At 37.0% G+C, this 26,727-nt stretch overlaps 1 protein-coding gene across 1 annotated transcript in view; it reads left to right on the top strand.

Annotated features, from left to right (window-relative positions):
* LOC145667722 (head-specific guanylate cyclase-like) overlaps positions 1-26,727 on the top strand; it is a 649,486-nt gene that overhangs the window by 383,961 nt on the left and 238,798 nt on the right. Inside the window, exon 6 of the mRNA XM_081735178.1 lies at positions 21,734-21,872. Coding sequence (XP_081591304.1) covers positions 21,734-21,872 — 139 coding nt within the window. The remainder of the gene's footprint in view (positions 1-21,733; positions 21,873-26,727) is intronic.

Here is a 26,727-nt window from a genome sequence, read left to right as displayed (position 1 = left end):
ATATATATATATATATATATATATATATATATATATATATATATATATATATATATATATATATCGTAATATTTGCAATATACTTATGTATATTGCATTTTAAACTTTATATTTTTCAACTTATCAAAATCTTATATATAAAAGAGAACGCACAAATCCTTTGTTCCCTCATCACGCTAATACGGCTGAACCAATTTCTTTCATTTTTGGGGGGTTATTAGGATTTGGACCCTAGATGGTTTTTATCATATCACTTTAATTTTCAATTACCAGTGTCTTGAGATAATTGACCATTCAAGTGTCCATAACGTACAAATCCTTTGTTAGTTCATCATAGGTAAAAATAAACGTATTTATATGCAACCCGCATGACCGTGTCACTCGGCGGGTTAACATAAATGACAGGCGATATAATGTTAACATTTACTGCAATCTACTATGGTTTTTATCATATCACTTGAAAGCGAAAAAGTAAAAATTATCTAATTAACAAGGTTTATTGCGTTCCGGGGTGACCCCAGCGAAGCGGGGTGAACGCTGCTAGTGGTATATATAATAGAATTATAACTACCTACATTACAAAATTCTGATTCTCTGTAAATTTTATCTATGGTTTGTAGTTTTGGAAAAGATACACGAAGATTGATGAAAATCGCCTTACTACAACAAAATGCTGCAAAATTTTATATTGTGTTCGTAATTGTTAGGAGTATCTGTCACTGCTAGGAGTGTCTATATCGCTATTAGAAGACAGGATTTAATCTTTAATGGATTTTTAATGCAGTATGAGGCAAAACAAACTGTACTGAAATCGTATGGTTAAAGTTTATTTGTTTGTTTGTTGTACAACATAATGAAACATAAGAAGTGTTGTCAAATTAATGTCAACTAAATGTTACTCAACATTTATTGTAAATTTAAAAGAAATCACATTTGTGCATCATTTGTTCAAAATGTTGCCCATTACATTGCACACATTCTTCGTAACGGTCCCGTATATCGATGAATAGGCCTATGTTAGTGAAAACGGGCTGCTTGAACGATAAAACAAATTACATTTTTTTTCTCTTAAATCCAGTATAATGGTAGGGGGTTGTCTGTTCGAAAGTGAAAATTGTATGGAAAATCCGTTTCGTGGGAAATGAACCGACGTCCAAACTCTTGAGGGCAGTAGGCAAGTGATTCACTTGCAGTGGAGGCAGTAGCTCCGTCTTCTGCATCCATTGTTCTTGTAACGACAGATTTTCGGTGCTGTAAAAACCGTGCAAATCATGGGTCAATAATCAACTGCAGATTGATGCAGCGATCAAGATACACATGGCTTTCATAACTGAACCATACGTTGCTGATGAAATGTTCGTCTTCATATGCCATAATTACACTCCAGAGCAATACAGTAGATGTGCGCATTTATCTTCTATAGTGAAATGCTGCTCCACGCCGTATGAGTGTAGTGCTCGACAATAAACACCTTATATTCTGTTGTGAATAACGTTATCTTCGAGCAAACTGCACACCGCGCTAGTCCACACACGGCTGAGTACACATATGGAGCTCACAGCTCATAGCCGCATACTGTATATATATTACATAAATATGGCTATAAACGATCTGTTCTTGCAAAACTATCAATCGTTATTGGCAACGAACAAAATATTTTTAGTGAAATAAAAGTTTGTTTTGTCGATTTTTTTTCGTAAACTACGCATTAGAAATTACCATGAAGCATGTTATTTTGTTAATTTTGATGTGATCTATCATTGTTATTTATCTTGTCTTTTTATAATATTTTAGTTAAATAGAAATTAAGGCTAAACGTTACTCATAATTTTGGGTTATATCCGATTAACCACTCTGCATACCGTAGTCGTACTAGTATCATAACGAAGAGTCTTATAAACTTACATTTCAGTGTCAGTTTTACTTTAATAAGAAATCTGTAAGTTTTACGTTCACGTTTATGCCGGTTAGGCTAAAGGAGACGGTGATGATGAGAGATGAGTGAACTGGTGGAATGAAGAAAGTGGGAGGAAACGGGAGAACCCCGAGAAAACCCACGAGCACGGTGTTTGTCCACCACAAAGTCCACACGGCGCGAGCTGGGATTGAACCAGGGACCCCAAGTAAGGAGGTGAACGCTCTACCATTGAGCCACCGCGCCCCTTACTTTAATAAGAGACGTGGTTCTCGCAGAGCATCAATTTTTAGCTTTTCAAAAACAAATTGTTTTCCCCAATTTTCTCGTAAACTACGCATGAACTTTTATATCATTTTGTTCAGCACAGTCAGATCTATTGATTGGTATATGTCCTATCTTTGTTTTCGTTAAATGCTAATAACACTGTAGAATTATTAAACTTCTTTCGGAAGGAGTAAAATGCATCAATCGTGAAAGACGCAAAGGACAATTATTGTGTAATATAAGCGTCTGGTACAAAACTACACTATTTAAAGATTTTCAACTTCAAGTTTGAATAAAAGTTTTCATTGATTTGGAATATGAGTGCTTGCCAACTGAATTTTGGCAGAAGTTCAATCGTTTTATTGAAAAATGTAGAAACGCATCTTCTCAATCGCTAGTAACTGTCCCCTTCAAATGAATGAAGACAAACCAAGTGCTTTTGCCAATAAAGTAACGAAAGCATTTGTGCGCCAGTCCTCTGTCATAACTGCACTGGAAACTCTTGTAGTTAACTTCAGTGACGACTCGTGAATGAAGTCATATCTGTAAATATAAAAGTTCTATCACTTCAAACTAAAACAAGAACACTTATCTAATTCACTCAGTTTTGTCACTTAGCTAATTAACGTTTGGTATATTTTCTTGGTTTAGTTTGAAACAGTGCCGTGTCGTAGAAAGTTAGCGCCCGGGGCGAGACCACACGACAGCACCACGATACATATGAGTAAGGTCGACAGACCAACAGCGAAGCGCTACCATAGTTGGCGCGATGCGTAAGAAAATTTTCAAAATCGAACCCTAGTTTTCCCTGATTTTGAGCACTTTTCTATTATTTTTTTGTTTCAATTTTACCTAGGTATGGATGTGCACATGCAGTTTTCTAACATGAATAACATTTCCTAAAGCAGAAAAATAATTTAAAGATATATTAGTCATATTCCAAGTATTTTTTTCCTTTTTTATTTTCTCTTCTTTTTCCTTCTGAATTTTGCACCCCTTTACTTCGGTGCCCAAGGCCGTCGCACCGCTCATCCCCCTCCTACTGCACAACACTGGTTTAAAACGATAAAACTTTGTTTATTTATTTTTTTTACCAATGTGACTTTAGTCACTACCCCCTGCTGCTTACTTTAGTGATATTTGCTGCGTCGCGTCAGAAGAGTCCAGACAAAAGGGTGAGGACAGAGAAGCACGAGTCTAAACGGTCTCGCGTCTAATGGGTCCGACTTAAAGGGCCTCTCATCAAAACTGCCATGCGACAACGGGCTCGACTCAAGAGGACCTGGGAGAAAAGCATCCTGATCACAACAGCCTCACAAATGTAGAGTCTTGGCCAAAACGTCTCTGCGTTAATAAAAGAGCGTGAAATCAGATTATAAAATTGCTTATTAGTATGTAAAATATTCTGTGGACAGCACCTGTTTTGTTTGTGTTGTAAGAACATAATGTGGATCTACTGTATATACAGAATTAATCAAAAGTATTTGGAAAGGTCAGAATAACCAAACGCGAAGACAAAGGGAAAACAAATGTTGAAGTAGTGTAGCCGCACGGCAAGCTGTTTCTACTGCTGCAAAAAAAAAAAAAAAAAAATGTTCGGAAACTATACCGATATCAATAAGAAAGTAAAAAAATAAAATTAAAATTAAAAAGTTTTAAAAAATCGTTCGTAAATATACAAAGTTACGAAAGAAAGAAATATGTCCACTACCTTACCAGTGCTTAGATGGTGATAATTTGTTTGTGTGTATAATGCTTTCAGTGCTTTTAATAATTTTTAGTGTGTGGTCCCTGAATGTCGTCTCCCTCCCCACACACACAAGAAGTAAAAATAAACCTTCGGCTTATTTTTTAAATAAGCCAGGAGGTTGAAATATCCCACGTGTTACTGTATACAAACAATACGCTTGTGTTTGTAAACACCACCACATGAATTTACGATAGTGTACTGCGCACTACGTGGATTTACTATAAGCAGCAGACGGCGGAGCTCTGGCTCCTCCCACCAAGCACATGATGACATCGGAGTAGCATCACTACCGCCACCAGGGCGCCTATATAATGGGGCGCAGCCGGCAGATCTTCACCAGTTCTCTGGTCTCTCCTCTATAGACGTGCAGTGGAGTCTACGAAGTACATACCCTTCCCCAAGAGCCTTAGCTTTTAGCGGAGCTATCAGTTCCTATCCTATCCTCTAGTTGCTGCTTGCTGTGGAGAAGCGAGACAAACTTATCACAACCCGCCAAGGCTTGAAGCGGAGCCTGACAGGTACCTTTACCCCCTCTACTTGCAGTGGAGTAAAGCTGTTTCTACAACTCCTCACGTAGCGCGCTACTAAGGATTCCTTACCGCACTTACCTAAACCTTGTATTAGAGAGACTATAAATTTTAGTATTTCTGAATACCATTGTAAATATTAGTGGATTTTTAATAAAAATCGGTAGTGGGAGTCGATTCCAGACGCTCAATTATTGAACTTAGCTCTACCTACAACCTATATAAGACAGAGTTTTACAATATCATACCTATTTCTACTACTTTTAAATTACTGAGAAATAAAAGGATACACAAAGGGTTGTTATAAATGATTGAAGCGATTTCATAAATTCACTGTAGCTCTAGTAATTGAGATATTGTAACAAAACTCAACAGTAACGTAGAAAAGCTCAAAACGTTTTCTTTTTTGCAGGTGTACTTTAGATTTCTCCCACAAGAGCGTAGTAGTGAGCAATGAGGCAAGATAGCGACAGGCGCCGAGAAAGCATTTCATGTCATGGCCTCCACGCTCGCCTGGCCTAACACCATGCGATTTTTTTTTTATGTGGGGTTATGTGAAAGATTCAGGTTCACACCTCCTCTACCAGCAAACCTGCCAGAACTGCGAGCCCCCATCAACAATGTTTTTGAACTCATTGATAGCAACATGGTGCCCCGATTGTGGGAAGAACTTGATTTCCGGCTTGATGTCTGTCGAATCACTAAGGGAGCACATATCGAACATTTGTAATTGTTAGCAAAAACTTTTCGAGTTTCTCTGTGTGTGTGAAAAAATATCGCAATATATACAGTAATACAGTTATTATACAGCTGTAAAATCGCTCCAATCATTTATAATAAACCAATATATATGATTTCTTGCTGCTGAATTCATATCTGCCCTATGCCAAGCTGTAACATTCACTGTTTCTCAGAAATTTACAAAAAAACAAAATGGTGGCGATAATGTTAATAATTGAGTGACAAGTCAATTAGTATGCATTTTCCATCCTATTGTTAAAGGACAAGGCAGAACTAGATGCTGCAAATGGGCTTGTCTCCACATTAATACCTAGTAATGAGAATATTGTATGTGAAAGTAAAGAGAATCTCTAGTTGGTGGCAGTTTCTTTATTGTAATGCCCTTGACGAACAAACTAGACTGAACTTCATTAATGTTGTCAGCATTCAGCACGCCATACACTTTGCAGGAGATTTTTGCATTCCTAATGATGTGGTAGCTAAGGACTGTATCAGCTCCTTATCCTCTCAGCAGATGGTTATGCTGTGCAACCACATCCCATGACGTCTTCGTCGTATATCCAGCAATGTACGAAGTTGAGTCACATCCAATGATACCATGAAAGCTGGAAGAAGCTGGAGAACTTCTGGTTTCATCTGCAGCTTTTTAACGATGGTGCAAACTGGAAAGTACTTTCTGCTCTGTGCTTTCTGCTTTTCTGATCGTGCTTTCATCCACAGTTTCTGGCATGATATGTGGAAGTAAGCAACCAGAAGGACTAAGGTATCAGTGTCTCTTGTCGAGACAACAATACTTCTTGTTCTACTTTTAACACAGTGTAAAATAATCCTGGTGTCACCTGCTTCGAGTTTTGTCAGTAAGTCAAGGATTGCATCAGAAGCTTCGACCCTTTCCTCATCCTTAAAGTCACCTGCAGCAACTATGGCCTTGTTGGGTGGTGCTTACAGAATTAGCTAGTGTGAGAGAAATGAAGCGAGATCTGCCTTGTTGTTATCGTCAATAATAAAGTTCTCTTACTTTGGATGATGAGGCACACCTCTGTTATCTGTTGGTTTCCTGATTCTCACAGAGCTTTTTCCCCGCCGTTTCCGTGTGCCACTCTTGATTGAAAGATGGTAGTAACAATCCAAAGTGATATCAATGTGCTTAAGGTGTTCCCCACTTTGGAAACATTTTGAACAAAAGTATTCTCAAGGTCTCCGAAAGTTTGTGTGCTCCATGTGGCTTTGCAATTGCTATTGACCTGTCCATCAATGATTTGCTGTGATTCGCCGTCAAGTTTATTGTTGGGTCAAGGAATACGATCAGTCAATATTCCAGCACGAATTGTGTTTGAGCCTGAGCGAAATTGCCCATTTGCTTCTGTGTTGTTAAGGTTGACTGGACGTCCTGCTTCATAGGCAGCTATGAGTCGCTGCAGAATATTCCTATCAAATTTCACTGTTTCTATCTTCCCAATTTTTGCATCTGATTGTTTCACTTCATACAGAGACACAAAGCTCAGATACTTGTTTTGAGGCAGCTTGTCCCCAAAATTTATTGTTCTTTCTTCAATTGGCAGAAGCTTATCCTTCACAAAGGCATTCAACCGATCTTGTACTTTCTAACTGCAAAACCCCTACAATTCCCTGCAAAACTAAAACCAATGCATTTTCATATCTTGAATCCAACTTCATTCTGCCTTTCATTGTCTCATCGTGAACATAGTTTTCGTTGCCTTGAAGACGAAAAGCAACTTTTGTGTCGTGGGAAAGTTGAAATGGAGATTGAAAGACAAAACCCATCTGCTGAGAGCTGGGGTACTTCTCGTAATACCAATTATGCCTGCACCTTTCTTTCCAATGAAGCCAAGGCCTTCCTGACTCTGATCTGGTCAACTTCGTTGAAACGCAGTATCAGTTGAAGCTGACAACAAAGCAACAGCTTCAAACTCCTTCTTGACCTCTTCTGTAAGCTGGTGCACCTTGTTCAGGTAGATAGTGCCCCAGCGAGCATAGTTCACATAATTGAAGTCCATAAAATATGTGAACATTCGCGTTAAAGCGTGGAGATGCAGGGCCCAATTTCCATCTCTCTGAGCACGAGTAAACATTAGAAATATGTGACTATCTGCATATATCTCCACCAAACATAAAGTTCGGGTTCTTGTTATTTGCAATGAAAGCTGGTATGATCTCTGTAAACTGTTCTGATTGAAAAGTGACACAAGTTCCTCAGTGTGGTCACTTTTTGTTTGCTGAATCGTATTTTTTAATTCTGGATTAATCTCTTCTATGAAGCTTAGCAACTACGGAAGTAGTATCCTTCATAAACCTTGAAGAGTGATCTTGTGGGCTCTCATTCCTTTCATGTATGATGTTGCTGTTAGTACCTGCTTGGCAGATTTGTGCCAATTATAAAGGTAACTAAGAAAGTTTTGTCGCTTTTAGTGGAGGTCTGTGTTCAATTAGCACTTATACTATGAGTTGTATGCGAATGAAGGTAAGGCGAAGGTCAGTTGTTGGTGTGGGTATATCCAACATACTATAGTTCTGTTACACCGTGAACTTGCGTCAGCACAGAGTCAACATGCGGCCTCCACAGTGCGTTATAAGGGTGTGCATGCTGTACAAGTTCAAACTCTGCTGTAGGGAGGCGGAAGATATGCCAAGCCTTTGGTGAGATTGTCTTGACTATGCGGACAGTGCAGCGGTGGTTTAACAAGTTTTTGGACGGTGACGAAACACCAGAAGACGCACCACGTGCAGGAAGACCAACACATGTACAAAATGAAGATCTTCAGGCGGAAATTTAGGCGAACAGTGGCCAGACGTGTCAGAAGTGGGACTACAATCTAGTGTGAGTGGAGAAATCATTCAGCAGCACCTCCATCAACTTGGGAAGCACTACAATTTGGGTCGATAGGTCCCACATGATTTGACTCCGGACCAGAAGGCAACGCAAGCAGACACCTGTGTTTCTTTGCTGTCTCGTCTGAGGAAGGAGCCATTTCTGGACAGGGTGTTGACATGTGATGAGAAATGAGTCCTGTACGAAGCTTCATGGCGCCGTCATCATTGGTTAGCATTCCATGAACCGGTTCCAAAGCAGGAGAAACCAGCACTGCACCAGAAGGTCCACGTGGCTAAGATGACCTTCTACGCCTTAAATGAGAAACGCTATTGCATCTGCCATACTTCCCGGTCATTGCACCGTCCGATTATCACCTGTTCTATTCCGATTGGACAATCACCTTAGAGGACGAACGCCATTTCAAATCCCTAGTAGACGTGCAAAATACACTTGATACGATCTTCGCTTCACGGCCTACCAAGTTCTACCGAGATGGAATCCATGGCAAGTCGTCGATGCTGATGGGGATTATTTACGATCTTCCAGGTACGTCTTAGGTGACATGTCGATATTTGAAGGTGGTGGGTGAAAGAGCGACAGAACTTTCTTGGTTACTTTTATAGCTTGCTTTCGACCCAAGCTTCTAATAACTCTGATGATTGTACTGTATATGTATATTTGAATCTGATATAAAATTTCTAATTTAATATCATATTTCGTCCTTCTTGTTAATACAAAACTCTTGTGAGTAATGTTAGTTGCAGTGAGCCTAAGTTTTAAGTCTCCTGTCATCTAGAGATTTTAATATAATTCTGTAGTGTACCTGTCATCTCAATATACGTACAAAAAAGGTTGGATAGTACCTATATTTTTTTCTGGTGAATATTACAAAAGAATGGAGACCTAAATTAGGTTGCATACAGTGGATCTGTATTATGTAGACATTAAACTTTGCGAAAATGTTGTATGCTAACTTTTCCTCGAAAATACCCACTAAGTAGAGGTTCTTTACTTTGGTGGCCCAGAGTATATAAGCATTTCAAAATTACACGAGGAACTTTAATATCATTCTTTGGTTTTTCGATATACAAAAAAGCAAAAGGGGCCACTGTGACTCAGTGGTAGAGTATTCACCTCTGGTGCATGGAGTCCTTGGTTCGATTAAAGCTCGCGCCAAGTGAACTTTGTGGTGGACACCATGCGCGTGGGTTTTCTCGGGATTCTTCCGTTACCTCCCACTTTCTTCGTTCCATCATTTCATTAATTTCTCATTATTATCGCCTCCTTTAAGTTAGCTGCGTACACTTGGGACGTAAAACTGAAAGATTTGATTTAATTTCAAAAATGCTAAAGCTGGCTTCGTAAATGCTCCTAATGTTTGAGTTTCTTTGCTGATATGATAATAAGTTTCGTAACCAGAAACCATTAAGATTGTAAAGAAATTAGATTCGCAACGTTAAAATTAATAGAACATAAATGTAAACAAAATTTAATGACAATAACTGTCTGTAATATAATTTCCAAATAATAATAGAAGCAAATAAGATAAAACGCACATATAACAACGTTATTTTGTATTGTTATACACTAGGCTCTTATGAAGCAAGTAATAAGGGCCTCGCTTGTAATGGGGTCCTGTTTCCAACCCTGCTTGTAATAGGGCCGCTGTTACCTAGCCTCGCTTAAATGAGACCCCCGTTTCCTAAGCCCTGCTTGAAATAGGGTTCCTGTTATCTAGCCCCACTTGTAATGGGAGACCTGTTTTCCAGCTCCGCTCATAGTGAGGCCCTGTTTCCTAGGCATGCATGTAATGTGGCGCCTTTTTTCCAGCTCCACTTTTAATGCAGCCCTTGTTTCAGAGTCCTGCTTGTAATGGGGACCTTGTTTCCCTTTCATTACTTTCAGCAGCTACTTTAATAAGATTACACAGTACAAGTGTTATGGAATCTTGTACTTGTATGCTGATAGCACTCTAGTGCTGCCCTTTCTATAATTCTTTGGAATATGACAAGAAATCGGGGCTGGTAACAGTGGATTCGTTAAGAAAAAGACATGAAACAAGCTAACGAAATAATAGTAAAGTATCAAGAAATTACAGCGCTAAGCGGTGATACATCGCGAAATTAGTGATATTTCGCTGTACGTATTAGAAGTAGTGTCAAGAAGTATTTTGATAATATTCGGAGTTACTATCCATGCCACTCATTTTCATAGTGACTTATAGAGTGTCAATAATGGTTCACTTGTGGAAAGAGAAGGAGCATGAATAATTTGTTTTAGGTACCTGAGTCGTTCGTTTTTATTTATTAACAGCGCAATGTGATATGATAATATTGATATAATATAAATGCATTCTATTAACTACAATTGTATTGTGTCTAATTTATAGTCATACCTATTAATAATGCTATATACTGGGAAAACCAAAGTGAGGGATATCAGAAATTTATTGTGTGAAATCAAACAAACATATGTTATTATTAAACATGTACTAAGATAGATAAACTGTAAAATTTTTCTTGGAACATATTCACAAATGTGGTATGTGAGCACCTCGCGTAACACGGCACACATCAAACCGATAGTCTATCTCCTGCCAAACCTTTTCCACCATGTAGCGGTCAATATCACCAATGGCTGCCGTGATGCGGGCACGCAGGTCATTCAATGTTGTTGCAAGTGGTGGTACGTAAACATGATCCTTCACAAAACCCTGCATGAAGAAATCACATGGAGTCAAGTCATGTGTATAATAATCACAGTTTTGTTTATATGATAATGAAGCATACGAAGATTCCTGGATTGTATTCAACGCCATTTCTCGTAACTGCTCGCTGCTGATTCCTTGCGGTAGAAAGTGGAAACATTGGGTGGAAACTAAACTTTGCAAGTTAGCCTTTCGAAGCGCATGTCTCACAATAACATACGTGTAGATTTCATTGAATAACTTTCTGAAATCTGGTCCATCATTTTGACTTGTCCTGTATAATTATTATCAGTTTGCTAATATATTGACACCTCTTATTATCTCATGTTATAGCAAGCTTCCGGAGACTAAATTATGAGTCCGTATTTTTTTTTCTAGAGAATTTTGCTGTGTTGTAAACAGTGGCGTATTTAGGATCTTGTTTTGGGCGGACTATAAACAACACATGAATAAGCTCTTGTATTTTTCCTTTTAGGTGCCGATAAATTTTAATGAAGTTATACATAGAACAAATTTGTTTTGGGAAGGGCTTGAGCCGGATAGCCCTCCCCCTAAATATGCCACTGGTTGTAAATGTTGTAAGTTGATCAATATGTATGTTAATAAAATACATATTTGATGTGTAAACGTATTTAGATATCTATTAGATCCATTAATTACCATATAGCATATATTGAAAACCCAAAAATGGCGACATTTTGTCGCTGTCGCTGAGAAAAAAAGCTATATATATATATATATATATATATATATATATATATATATATATATATATATGTGTGTGTGTGTGTGTGTGTGTGTGTGTGTGTAAAGGGTCCCATTACTTTCAATTGCTTAGGGCCCTATCAAGCCTAAGCCCGGCACTATACATGACCCGATTATGAGTACCGTAAAACGGGGCTACTTTGACATTTAGGGTTACTTTGACATAGGGCGGGGCTACTTTGACAGATGAGCAATTCGTGCTTCCTGTGAGAATTGTTACATATACTTTCATAGATAAAGGTTGATATGGTGTCCACGGTGCGAATTGCCGGAGGGGATGAGGGATTTCTCCCATTGTATTTCTACCCCCACTCAATATTCTTCCTGTCCCCCAATATATAATATAATGACTTCTAGATCCGCCACTGTTTATTTCCCCAAAAAATCTGTGCCATTTGTATGTGTGACTATCGAAAGTACAAGAGTGGAAGAGAGTGGATTCAGTGTGTCCTGTGCAAAAAATGGGTGTGTGGGTTTTGTAATGGTAGATCGAAAAATCCTCAATATGCGTGTTACGACTGTGATGTTGACGACTAAGGTTTTTCTTTCCATTGTTACATGTAAAGATAACATACCGGTACATATGTAATTATGTTAAAAGTAAAGTAAAGTAAAAAAAAATAAAGTAGAGTAAAAAATAAAGTAACAATGTAAGGTAAAGCACCGTGTATGTTCAAAGTAAAAGATGTTAAAAGTAAAGCTTTAGAAAAACTTGTATAGTGGTGTATAATGATGTACCACAACAAAATAAAGATTACGTGCTTATCAAGTATACAGCATACCGTGCCTTACACATGACCAAAACAGTGTTTTATACACTTTACATAAATAACTCCATACGTTGAGTAACTCTGACCTTATGTAGCAAATACATAAGATGTCAAAGTAGCCCCACCCCCGGGGCTACTTTGACCGGTATTTCTTAATTTCTTCCCGCCAAAACTTACTTGTAGAGACTTAGGTTTAGTAGTGGATGTGATAGCCTAGATACCTATTGTTATGATGAGAATAGTATCATTCATTGGTTGCAGAAAGTGTCCCGTGTATACATCTAAACTAGTCCAAAACCTGTCAAAGTAGCCCCGTTTTACGGTATTCTTTTTTAGTTTCAAAAAGTATAATTTCTCGCAGGTTCCATATAAATTTTGACACTTTCTGATGAGAGTCTTTGTAGTTAGACCATGAAACTTCTCAACAGCTGATAGTGTCAATAGTGTATGTATCTGACTAGGCCTGTAATTCCTTAACTCATAGACTGAAAGCAATGATTACCCGCTTCGCTGGGTTGAAATAAAAAATTTAAAAGCACAACTCCTCATATATCTCCTCCTTCCCCCTCTCTCAAGTTGCGGGGCTGAATTTGGATTTAAACGGCATCAGAAGTGTCACTGTTATCTCAGCGACCCTGAAAAGTATGGATTCGATACTAGTATCGGTCATTTTCGATCATTTTTAATATCTTCTTCTCTCCAGGCCAGGATTAAGGGGGGTTTAGGGGAACTATAGTCTCGAGCCTCCAGGTGGATAGGGGCCTCCACTCTGATCAAAATCTTAACTGACAATCTAAAAAGAATCATAAAGATACAATCATCATCATTGAATAAAATATGACCAAAAATATGAAACGTATTCCCTTAACTTTCCTACTGTACTTTCACAGAAATGTATTAGGTGAAGTCTGCAGTGGCCACATATATTTTCTTTAACCCCGGGCCTCCAAATGCCCGCTCCTCCCATTCTCCGAAGTTGCACCGTCAAAATGAAATAATAATAATATTAATAATAATAGTAAAAACTCTCAGGCCCGAACCTCATCTATGTGGCAAATTTGATCAAGATGGTTCTTGTTGTTCAAGAGTTATTAAGTTTTATTTGTTTTAATATATCTCCCCCTCAATCTCTCCTACGTTAGAAATGGTGGGGGAGAAAAGAACAATTTTAAATATTGTTAAGAAGAGGAAGAGAAACTGGTTGGGACATTGGCTAAGAAGGAATTTATCATGAGGGACGTGCTAGAGGGTATGGTGACAGGAAAGAGAGGAAAAGGGTTAAGAAGACTACAGTTAATGGACGATATCAAAATAGAAAAATCGAACGTAAAGACAAAGAGGTTAGCGGAAGACCGTGGAGCATGGAAGCTTCTCATTTGCAACAAGTGACCTGCCAATAATGGTAGAATTCTTATGATGATGATCACCACAAATTTTGAAATACAGTATTTTATAGATAATAGTAATGAATGATTTCTTTCTTTCCAGTAATTCTATTATTTTCTACCTCAGCGCTTTTGTTGAAGTCGATTAATACTATATTCATTTTTAAAAAATGTAGTACATTTAATATTTCTATAGGTACAACCAGGCTCAGTTTCTACACTTTTGATTCTTGATTGCCTCTAAGTTATTCAATGAAATTCAGAAAATTGGAGATAAGCTTAGCGAAGAGCTTAACAAGATAAGACATAAACACGTTCGTTAGTTCCTTCTTATCTTGCTCTTCATTTTAACTTATTTTGTTTCAGATCCATCTTATTTTGCAACATTCGTTTTATAATCATTTCTCGTTCACAAATATACGTTATTGATAAAAAACGGTTTATTTTCTTCTGTCAGCCAACAACTGAGCAAGGGACTAACAAAGTTAGGTTTCAGTTTTAGTTCAACCGCTTCTTTTCATCTTGCTTGCCAAGAAATCATGTAGTTTGAGAAAAACTGTTTCTGACATTAGAGAATTCCGTAAGAGGTTGGCATTCTCCAGATAATTGGAGTGAAGTCCTATTTGGAAGAAAAGGTTTTTATCCTCTTCCACAAAACGGGAGGGAATGACAGGCCATTGTTACAAATCTCCTTTCGGGAAAGAGGCTTTAGTGGTGTCAGGACGCTTTCTTCGTAACAAGACTGGACGTTGACGATCTTCTCTCAGAGGGCGCTTAAGAGAACTCTTTTGTGTTCAATGACCCTCCCGTTACTAACTAAATGAGACTACCACAACTGGATTTTCTGTCTTCTTTGTGGAAATAATTTAGAAATTTCATTTTATACACATAAAGAAATCGGTCTCAATTTGTCTTATCTTTCAGACTTCTAAATTATGCTTCGCTATAAGTATGCCAAATTACGCTACAAGTATAGGTAGTTTTTTAGAACGGTTATGTCCGTCTGTCTGTCGGACTTCAATCTATTGATAGGTATCAGAGGAAAAAACCTATCGATAGGTATCAAATCAAAAAACCTACCGATAAGTATTAGAGCAAAAATCTATCGAGAGCTCCTCCGTGGCTAAGCGGTTAGCGTACGCGCCTTTGGCGTGGGAGACCCGGGTTCGATTCCCGGCGGGAGCTCATGTGGTTCGGATTCCACGTTAATCAGTAGGTCCACGTCTCATATAGCCTCGCTGCTGAACGGGACGTAAAACTCAAAATCAATCAATCAATCAAAAAATCTATCGATAGGTATCAGAGCAGAAAACCTATCGATAAGTATTAGAGGAAAATATCTATCGATAGGTATCAGAGCAAAAAGCCTATCGATAAGTATTAGAGCAAAAAATCTATCGATAGGTATCAGAGCAAAAAGCCCATCGATAGGTATCAGAACAGAAAAACTATCGATAGGTATTAGAGCAAAAAGAGACCGAGACTTGAACATTACGAAAGTTAGAGAAGATATACTTAGAGAGTTTCGAAATGAGATATTGGAGAAAGATGGAGAAAGTAAAAAGGACAGAGCAACAAACTAAGATGTTTTAAAGCGGATAGGAGAGAAGAGGACGCTTTTAGCCAGCATCTTTTGTAGGAAGGCCAATTGGAATGGGCACATCTTGCGAAGAAATTGTCTTCTTCCACCATAGAAGAAAAGATGGAAGAAAAGCGAGGAATAGGAAGAAGAATACGACTGATCGATGATTTCAAAAATATTGGAAGTTAAAAGAAGATGCTAAAAATCGCGTAACGTGGAAGAAACATTTCCATATACAAACATACTAAACTAACTTGACTTGTTTTTATGTCTGCAATCGATACAAAATGTATCAAAAATTGTACAATTATTGTGCAATCATAATTTGCATATAGCATAACACAACCAATCACGTTTTCTTGGTTTCCTTTTACACTTCACCACAGTCTTTGCAGCCGTTTGTTTCTTTAACATAGCTAGTCGTCTTGATTTAACAGGATTAGTGTTGTAAAACTTCCGGAAATTTTAAACATGTTGGTAAAAACCCGTTTTTTCCGGTTTCTTTCCGAAAAAATTGGAAACATTGGGGAAAAATAAAAATCTTTCTATTACGTTAATTTTACTAGTAATGGAAACTTTTTTTCGATCACATGAAAAATGTAAGTTCAGAAATTTCAATATTGCGAATATTTAGAAAAAAAAGTACTCCAAAATAAAACTGTTGCAATTATTCTTGAAAATTAATAATCTACACTAACCTCTGTTACGTATTTTTTCTTCATTTATTCGTGGATGTGCATTAATTATAGAAGTTTTACACTTACATATAAACCTACCATAATGAACCGTTTCTGTTGCAACAAATAGATCTCTTAAATGAAACTGAATTCTTAGTATGCTCTTTGATCTGGTGAAGTTTTGTTAATTTTAACCAAATTGCTTATTAAAAGAAAAAAAAACAGTAAGCAAATTTCACTAATACTCATGTACTAAAACATATAATTACTATTATTTAATTATCTAACATAGACTTGTATATAGACTTTATCTACAAAATCCTGTATGTAAACAAATACCTGTTTTTTAGTGCGACAAATTATCTATATGTATCAAAATGATAGTGACTATGTTTGTAACTTAATAACTCTTGAACCACCGGACCGACCTCGATAAATTTTCAACATAGATGAGATTTGGGGTGATTTTTACCATTTCACTTTGAAGGCGCAACTTGATGGAAGGAGAAGTGGATATATAGCTATCGAAAATGACCGATACGAGTATCGAACCCATAATTTTCGAGGTCGCTGAGATGAACAGTGACACTTCCGATGCAATTTAAATCCAAATTCAGTCCCGTAACTTGGAGGACGGAGAAATATAAAAGAGTGATTGATAATGGCCATTATTGTCGAATCCATAGTTTTCGGGGTCGGTGAGATGGACAGCCGATGACGTTTAAATCCAAACTCAGTCCAATTAATACTCCTAAGGGGGTGGTGACATGTAAAGATAATTAAAATGACCGATATTAGTGTCGAATTCATAGTTTTGGGGGTCCATAAGTTGATTGCTAACAGTTTTGGTGTATTTATGTCCAAAAGGAAACGTATTCTCCCCGTGCGAAGAACAAGTATTCTGCTACTCTATAATAATAAGAACGAAGTTTCACATATTCCACCATTTAATATATTTCTCGCTGCTCAAATTTACTCACTTATGCGGTGTATGTGTGTATGTGCATTAAGATCATATCTCTTTTTGAGTTATTCGATTTAGGATTTACATTTCTGGGCTTTCGTCATCTACGGCCATTTAGCCCTTCACAATTTGAGGGATGACGTCCCTCGGCGAGCACACAATCCGGGGAAATGGAAGGAAGAAATGATTGGGAAAGGAAGGAACCGGTCTGTTACCTATAAGTTAGATACCACTCCAGCATTTGCCTGGTGTGAATGATGAAAACCCAGGAAAACCTCATTCAGGATGGCTTGGCCTGAAAAAGCGTGTTACACTTTTTCGAGCGAGTGACCCCACCGTTGAGTTATTTGAAAAATATACAAATAATAAAGAGGGATTTTACCAGAAATCAGAAAACTATAAAATAAAATTAAAACCTGTTGCTTTAAGTATTTTCCTGTCAGCGAAATACATAGTGTATATATGCTGCAGTCATATTACAGCAAGTAACATTACAGCCTTTCTGTTTCAAGTGTGCCTATGAAAACAAGTGAAACATTCTTCGGCCTCACCCCGCCGATCTTCTACGGAGGAAACCTTCCCTTTGTTTTTGGGAAAGAACCCTGTCCGCATCCAAGTATTGAACGATCTTGGTCACAGCAACTTGTGCCTCCTCTTTCGAGGGAGATATGAGAAAACACACATCGATAGCAGCATCAGCAGGGACACACTTGAAATAGAAAAGCTCAAGCATCAGACGAAGAAATACCGGTAGTTTTTAAATTATATTTTCCGGTTTTTGTCAATATTTCCGAACAAATGATTTTTTCTAATGGGTTCCAAATTTCCGGAAATTTTACATAGCACAAAGAAGATATTTCTATAAAATATATGTTTAACATATTATGGCCCCGTTATTCTAATACTTACCTGTCATCAAGCGAGAACTTCATAAGATTACTTAAGATAATTCAAATCCGTCTACATTAATTAAGCTTCTAGGGAAATTTTAGTTTCTTTTGTAGCCATGCCTCTATTTTTATCACGGTGGTAACTTAAAAGTGTTCGGATGAGTGGTGCACATATATTTGTTGCCACAACATTTCCACCTGGGTTCGATTCCCGGTGGGAGCTCATATGGTTCAGATTTCACGTTAATCAGCAGGTCCCGTCTCATATGACCTCGCTGCTGAAAGAGACGTTAAACTCAAATTCAATTCAACAAAATTTCCCTATTCTAATACAAGAAACATAAGTACCTAATTATCTTAACTCTAAACTAGTAAACATAAAATAGTTTTAATTTTAAAAGCATAATATATAGTAAAATATTCGAAAATTTTAATTTTTCCCAAACTTTCCATTTTTTCCAAGCTCGGGAAAAATGGTAAAAAAACCTGGTATTTTACTCAAAATTTTCCGTTTTTTTTTTTTTTTCAACCCTTCACAACACTAAACAAGATTTAAGTTTGGCACCTGAGCGAAGTCTAGTATTGTTGCTAAGGAAAGTAAATTCATCGTCACTTTCAGCTACAAAATCAAAATCTGACCGTTGCTTAGGTCTAGTTTGAATAACGTGCCCACTTTAATGTTCTCTTATGAGGTGTAGCCGCAATTTTTTTGAATGTTGTTTCGGCCTATCGCTTTCAACCTTTGCTTTTGGTTGGTAAATGTTTACAACAAAGTTTAACATTATTGTGAGGAAAAGATAAAATGTTATTAAAACCTTTATTTGGAGGACAATTTATATCTAAATTACAAACTATCTTCACTTGTGACTTCAACATACAGCGTGGTGTTATGCAGTTCGTCTCGAGACTGCTCTGCAAAACCTCGTATCTCCACTTTTTATGGTATTTTAATTTTGGTTGCATTCAATTTCCCGCATTTGAATCTACGTGTGTACAAAAGCTCGTAAACGAAAACCCAATAAAAATGTGATAAACTAACTTTTTAAAACCTCGTTTCGCATATAAGATAATGTAAAAGCAGAACGGTTTTATTGCCCTTCTAAAAAGTTTGGTTTTGATGAGTTACCAGGTTTTGCACTTTCGCGTAGAAATCTACCAAGGACTCTGTTGGTGAGCCGTAGATGACCAATACTCCTCCAGTAGATTCCTGAAGACAGCTTCTCGACAATTAGAAATTGTAAGGATGGCAAAATGTTGTCCTTTGTCCTACGTGACAACCTTGTAGGTAACCGCTTTGCTTTTGAAAATGTCTAGTTCTAGGTGAGCGTTTGTAATAAAAATATAAATAAATATAATTTCATTATACGAGACGTAGACAAGTGAAATACGAAACTGCAACAAACATAGAAAGTAAAATAACTGTTAAGACGAAGTTCTTGCATACTATTTTTTGTATTGCTAATTAGAGATACAAAATACACTATGGATATGAAGCACATATCGGCAATGTACACATTTATGTTTATTTTCGTTGTATGGAAACATGCTATATGCAAATGCATTACTTGAATGCCAATGATGTAACTCCAAGTAGAAATTTTTCAGGAGAGAACTCCAATATCTTGTGAAAAATTCATATTTATTTTATGGTTGCAACCAAAACAATAATTACGAAGCTTATTTTCTAATGATGATAGTGAATACTATTCACTTCATGCGATTTGCAAGACATGTTGAGAAAAGTTTTCTCCTGGAAAATTGGAGTTACATCAATTAGCACCCAAGCGGTCCATATACATCTGTATGGTAATGTTCGAAAAATAGGTACCCAATCACAGTAATACAGGGTGTCATGAATGGGACTGACGGTTTTTAAAAGTTTATAGTTTTAATATGGTCAGAGATACGGAAGGAAAAAATGCATTTTTAAAGGAGAATTTAAAAAGTTTATTTGGTCTTACTAACAAGTCGTTCTAACTCAGTGTAACTCCACAGGAGCTCCTTTTGTAACTTTTTCAATATCTAGCCTAAACTCAATCTCTCTCCACGTATTCTGTAACATCTGAAGTGTTAATGAAGCAATCGCATTCCTAATACGATTCTTCAGTTCATGAAGGTTACGCACCTTTTCACCAGAATACACAAGGTCTTTCACATACCCCCACAGGAAGAAGTCCAGAGGTAACATCGGGAGAGCGCGGAGGCCACCTAAATGGCCCATCACTGCCTATCCAACGGCCAGGAAATTCAGTATCAAGGTACTCTTTCACTTGTGGACTCCAATGTGGCGGGGCACCAACCAATTGGAATATTACTTGAGGTTGCAAATGTTGTAACTGGAGAACAGCAAAGTATTGAGGCATGTCTAAGAACACATTTCCTGTTATGGTTTGCTCTTTGAAAAAGAAGGGGCTTATAACTGCATTATGTTTTAAAGCACACCAAATATTCAAGTTGGGACTGTCTCTAGAATGTTCTATGTAAGCATGCGGATTCTCAGATCCTCATATCCTAACATTGTGTCTGTTGACACAGCTAGACAAGTGATAAGTTGCCTCATCAAAGAAAATAACGTTCAATAGGAAATTATGATCATAATCAATCCTGTCCAGAATTTCAGTAGCAAATGCGCTCTCTGTGGCTTATCGATGGGCTTAATTTCTTGCAACAATTGCACCTTATACGCGCGCAAACGTAATCGTCTGTGTACCACATCGTGCACTATTGACTTTGGAATTGCCACGTGGCTGCTCGCTGCGCGAATTGACTTCCTCGGGCTACGTGAGAAATACTCTCTTATTTCTTCCGCATTTTCTACTGATACACGCGATTTACCACCGCTGTTGTTTCACTACACTCCCTGTTGATAAAAATTGATCCTTCCACGCCTGGATACTCTTGCGTAATGGAGGATCCTTGTGGTAAACATGTCGAAAGTTTCGTTGAACTTGAACAACACTTTTTGCCTCTTCAAACCACCAGACGCATTGCGTCTTTTCGACTGCTGTCGCCATTTCTGTTTATCGGCAATACTAACGCCGTCACTGGTAGTTGTTGAAGTATGAAAATTTGCTGAACAAAACTTTTTGAGCTTTCCTTTTTTTTTTTTTTTTTTTTTTTTTTTTTTTTTTTTTTTTTTTTTACTTCTGTATCTCTGATTATATTAAAAGTATACTCTTTTAAAAACCGTCAGTCCCATTCCGGACACACTGTATATCACATTATAAATAAGCTATTCTATCGGTTGTGAGTAATAGATTTCAAATATAAAATGAGAGATAGTTTTTTGAACTGCCTGCACAAACCAAACTCTTTCATCCTCGGATCTTTGGTAGTTATTTTAGAATCTGTGTGTTTTGTCCCTGTTGACTTCAATGGATGCCCTGATGTAATAATTATATGATGTCATCTTACATTCAATTTATTCATTAAGCAGAAAAAAAAAGTATGCTATTTCGTTAGACTTTTCCATTACCTTCTTTTTACTTTTTTTCTCTCTCGGCCGCGCAGCTATTCATTACATGTTTTGTTGAAGTCAACAAATGAAACTCTAGTAATTTTTATTTCCTTCTTGTATCAGCTTTCCTAACAACTAAAGAGGAAATTCCTGTGTTTTGTGTCTGGACCTAGCTACATTGCCCGGTGGAAATCCATATAATCAGGATCCCATGTTGATAAATTTGAAAATATCTCATATACACTTGGTTTTGAATGGGATGTTAAATTCCAAATAAAAAAAACAAACACTTTATCTAATAATCGACTTGACATGCTTATGTACTCTGAAACATCTTCCTCCTGTTTTACAAAACATGATTAGTACGTCAATGTGGGAAAAGATACTGAAATATGCTGTAAAGAGGATGAAAAATATTATTTTAAAATTTTGGAGAACCACAATTTTACTATGTATTATGCTTCTATTAGATAATTGTTATTCTTTTATTTTATATCTTACAGGATGGTTTGAGACGACGTATGGACAAATTAAAGAGTTCTATTGAAGAGGCGAATAGAGCAGTTGATAAAGAAAGAGAGAAAAACGTTAGTCTCTTGCACCTGATCTTCCCCCCAGATATTGCCAAAAGGCTTTGGCTAGGTACGTACTATAAAAGATTATTGCAAAAACTGTTTAAGAATGATTGTCATCACTTCTAGGTCTCAGATTCGTGCTCGTGATAGACAAGCAAATGTATGTTAGAGAACGAGATCTTATGGAAATGAAAGAGAATGGATATTTCCTTTCTCACCGAAAGTTTTAATTTAAGATTTCATCCGGTAAAACTAGTCTTTAACAGGCCGTAGCACGTGGGCTATAGCATTGGCGTGTGGTGAGTGCCCGAGAATTATCCTGGCAGTGACGTAGACTTCGCTCTTGCTCAAATGCCATCCCATTGGTTAAAGCAGGCGCTTCGTTCAATTTAATGTCCAATCCCAGGAAAGAAAAAATGCGCGAACACAAATACCAACTTAAAAGCACGCTCCGTTCTCTACAACAGGAAAGCGAAAGGAAATGAACCGAAATGGGAGATTCGTTTTTGATAAATATACTTGTCATCTTTGTATAACGATAACTGGAGTTCGAGGAGACATAAATGCTAAACTTTCATGAAGAATATGGTTATTTTATATTATAAGTATGTGGAAAATAATTTTAAATGATAGCTCTTTGTGTTTGTTCTGTTCTAACAACACTCAGATTTCAACATGCTACAAACTTTCGTTCTGTTGAAGATAGACACACATATGCAGTGGACGAAATGGGAAGGGAAGTCCAAAGTTTATTTTAAAGAAACCCCCATGTCTTTACCTATCACGGTCCTTGAGTTAGAGGATGATATGTGAACGTGTTTCCTGGTCGCGGAAACAGAGCATCGGGGTTAGTGAATGTAGCTTCGAAAAGTATAACATTTACCAATAGGACATAAGAACAGCACTTCCAGGAAAAACATACAAACAAATTAAAAAACAAAAGCGAAATGAAATGAACTGAAAAGCGCGTGTTTTCTTTGTGTAGGGCTGTACAGTCTGTGCTGACTGGTGAAAATTGTCAATCCTTGGTTTTATTCTCGTTCTCAAAATTTTGTGTATAAGAATGGATGATAGTACCTTAAAGAAAGACAAGCCGTTGCATTGTGATGCAGGAGACATTGTTTTTAATGTTTACAACTTTTCTTACAGCAAACAATAATAAATCTGACCGTGTTCATGAAACCTCTCGATCAACATGTGTCAGTGAGAGATCAGTGTGGCGAATTGTGAAAGAGAAGGAGTAAAGTCTGGACAACCCGTCTTAACACCCTGTAAAGCAAGGTCAAATACACAGAAAAGATAAACAAATTTAGATTCCTTCGATGAAGTAGTAGTTCGTAGAACAATTCACAATCTCTGTGCTGAAGGCATTGTCGCCACCTTAAATAAATTATTGTGTGAACTTAAGAAAAGCATTGACTTCAAAGGTTCTGAGTGGGCATTACAACAAATACTGCGCAAGTTGGGATTTAGGATTTAAAAAAAAAAAAAAAATCTATTGGAAATAAAAAACTGCTTTTTGAAAGGAAAGATATTGTCGTTTGACGACATAAATATAGGGTCTAATCTTACTTTTTCTTTCTTTGTCGTAACAATGCACATATATATGCTAGTATTATTCAAATACATTGTTATCTAAACTCTCTCTAGTTCGGTACCAGCATTATTTTAAACTGTAGTTATGACATGACGTGCGAAGCGTTCAGTGTGCCATCGAAGCACTATTTGTGAATATCGTAAGTTGGTAGCCTTGCAACTGAGAGCGTTGACGTCACTGCCAAGATAGTTCTCGGTACAGTAAATGGTACGATGTAAAGAATGTATTGATAGGAAGATAGATTATTTTAAAAGACATTAAGAGCTTTTTGGTCCAAAAAATGCTATACGCTATAGCCTTAGTTTAATAGCATGGAGATTCACTACATTGATAATTCTACAATTAAGAATGGGAGAAGTGGATGATCGCCAAGGACATGAACTTTCAAAGCTCTGGCAGCCAAGTTTTAAAAATAAAAACAGCTATATTTGTAGCTGTAATATGTTGGCCTCGATAGAGAACCGCTTATAGAGAAATTGTAGTTTTCTTAGAACTGTTAAAGGAAAAAATGAAATGAAATGAAATCTTTGAGTTTTACGTCCCACGGTTATGCCGGTTAGGCTAAAGGGGACGGTGATGATCGAGTAATGAATGAAATGATGGAATGAAGAAAGTGGGAGGAAACGGGAGAACCCCAAGAAAACCCACGCACACGGTGTTTGTCAACAGCTGTTAAAGGAGTTTGTGCTGTGAACTATATGTGGGAAATTGTCAGAAACATTGCAAAGAAAATGTTAAACAATTTAATATCGCTTCAAAACAAAATACACATTAAAATAAGATAAATAAATATTGCAGAGTGAGACTCCGCGGGCGTGCCTTGATGTTACAATTGACCACGCGGGCTATGGAGGGTTAATGTAACATATTCCAAAAATCTCAATGAAATATTTCTTAGTTACTGAGATACAAAGGGACAAACAACGGAAGAATGAATTGCGTATGTTACGGAAAGGGAAAGGACCTGTTTGATGTGATGTCACATATCGAGTTGTCTCTATGAGTTGTATTGAAAGTTTCAATGAATGCTTTTATATTGCAACTTCTTGCTATGAACTATAAATAAATTTACTGGCATAGTAACAACAAAGTGAAAAAATAAGTAAACTGTGATACTTACTGTATATTTTTTTGAAAAAAGAGTGTTGCTAACATACATTTTTCTTGTTTACGTAAAATACCCTAAATGTCTTCTGTAATGTTCTATCATTACAAATATTTTAGACAGATCGGAACCATTTTTATTTTTAAAACTTGGATACCAGAACTTTGAAGGTTCATGTCCTTGGCGATTATCCACTTCTCCCATTCTTAATTGTAGAGAAAAATTATCGGCATACAATTATCAATGTAGTGAATCTCCAAGCTATTAAACTACGGCTACAGCGTATAGCATTTTCTCGACCAAAAAGCTCTTAATGCCTTACATTCTTTACATCGTACCATTTATTGCACATATTAGTAACTAGTCACCCACGCCAATGCTATAACTATGATTTTACTTTGGGAATATTCCGATCTTAATGCTATACGAAGTCATGTATTAACGCCTAGACTATATTACTGTATTTCTACAATAGGAATGCTTTCGTGACCACCGCGGTAGTGTGGAGCTAAAGAAAGCGATAGAGAACAGAGGCAGACTAGTGGTACCGGTAGTTAGGCTGCCGAAAGAGCATGAAGAAGAACAGTGCCTTAAAATCTGACCTAAGTGCCACTTCTCAAATCTAGGCACCGTAATAATATAAATTCAATTTGATACACATATTTACATATTTTAGATTTAAATTATCCAGGCACCAGACTCGTATTTCCAGTAATAGTTGCAACTCGACGCCTGAATTTTTCGAGACCTGAGTGAAGGGAATATTAGTAGAAATTCATTGTATACTGAATATGTTAGCTTAAAACATCAATTTCTTCTTTAGAACAAATACAAAATAGTATCTTGAACATACTGCATCAGTTCTGAGTGTGAATAATGTTTGGTATACGGTAGTACACTTCAAGGGCGCCGATTTCTCTGTAAATTTAGGGGGTGGGCATTCAGTTGCAGAAGGTAATATATGAAGATTTTAAGACAAATTGCACTCAAATTATGCCAAATATTGTATATTCATAAATACAATAGGAAACATGAGCTTTGGGGGGGGCTTCTCGCTCCCCCCAGGATCGGCTCCCTTGGTACACTTACAAAAGAGTATATTGTAAGCGCACTGTGTTTTGTATGCATTATAAGGTTCACAAGAAAACGTATATTCATAAAATCAATTGTTTGAAGACTTTACCCATTTGTTTAAGTTTCGTTAGTGGAGGTTCGTTTCTCATATATTGCTTCAGTCACTAGAACATTGTATTGTGATATTAATTGTCATGACATACGAGTATCAGAATTTTTTTACTCATTGAGTATCCAGGGAATACTGTGGTTCAGTGGAAAAGCGCTTACCTGTGGTCGAATGGTCTCTGGATCGATCTCAAACCATGTGAATTTGTGGTGAATAACATCGTGTCAGTGAGTTTTCTCGTTGTTCTGGCGTTTCTCACCATTTGATCACTCCACCAATTCGTTATTATCAGTCACTTGCATTAGTTACCCATTTCTCTTAGCTACAGGGGGACGAACGTGGGAGGAGAAATTGGAAATTTCATTTTATTTCATTCAGTAATCACTCAACTGGAACAAGTTTGTTATTATTACTGTGCTATCGCATCTGTTTATTTGTTAATTTAAATGTTAACTCATGCATTCAAAACACTTCAGTCGGTGTGTAAATTTCCACATAGACCACTACTTACCAAAGTCATCCAATTATATCAGTTATATACCTTTCATGGACTAATATAAATAATTTACCGATATCTTTTATTTGCAAAAGAGGACAAAGGTAAACACGAAACAATATATAAAATAAATATTGTCAACATGTAAATTAATTCAGTAATGGCACTGGAGAATCCCAGAAAGCTTATGGACATGATTATCATCTCAAATTGTATTGAATTTACTTTAAAATTTTGACTATTTTTATTTGGGAAAAGCTCCTCGAGCGCCCCTATTAATGCATTCCTTATTGAATCTACAACGAACTTCCATACCAGGAATTAGAACTGTGCTACCAAATTACCGTGCTTCAATATCATACATTATTTTCTTAAGTATAAATAAGATTCGCTTAAGGTCGGTTGGTGACTCAAACATGATATGTTAATTAGTGCATTTACTCAGATTGTAGAGTATTGAAGATTATACCTTGTTTTATGTATTTCTATGGGTATGTTATGCTATGCAGATGTCTGACACACACAATGAATAAAGCTAGAC

The sequence above is a fragment of the Thermobia domestica genome, chromosome 1, assembly GCF_964235325.1.
Source record: "Thermobia domestica chromosome 1, izTheDome1.hap1.1, whole genome shotgun sequence".
NCBI classification, from domain to species: domain Eukaryota; kingdom Metazoa; phylum Arthropoda; class Insecta; order Zygentoma; family Lepismatidae; genus Thermobia; species Thermobia domestica.
Note: the sequence above shows the minus strand (reverse complement) of the source record. Positions and strands in the feature narration are given on the sequence as shown.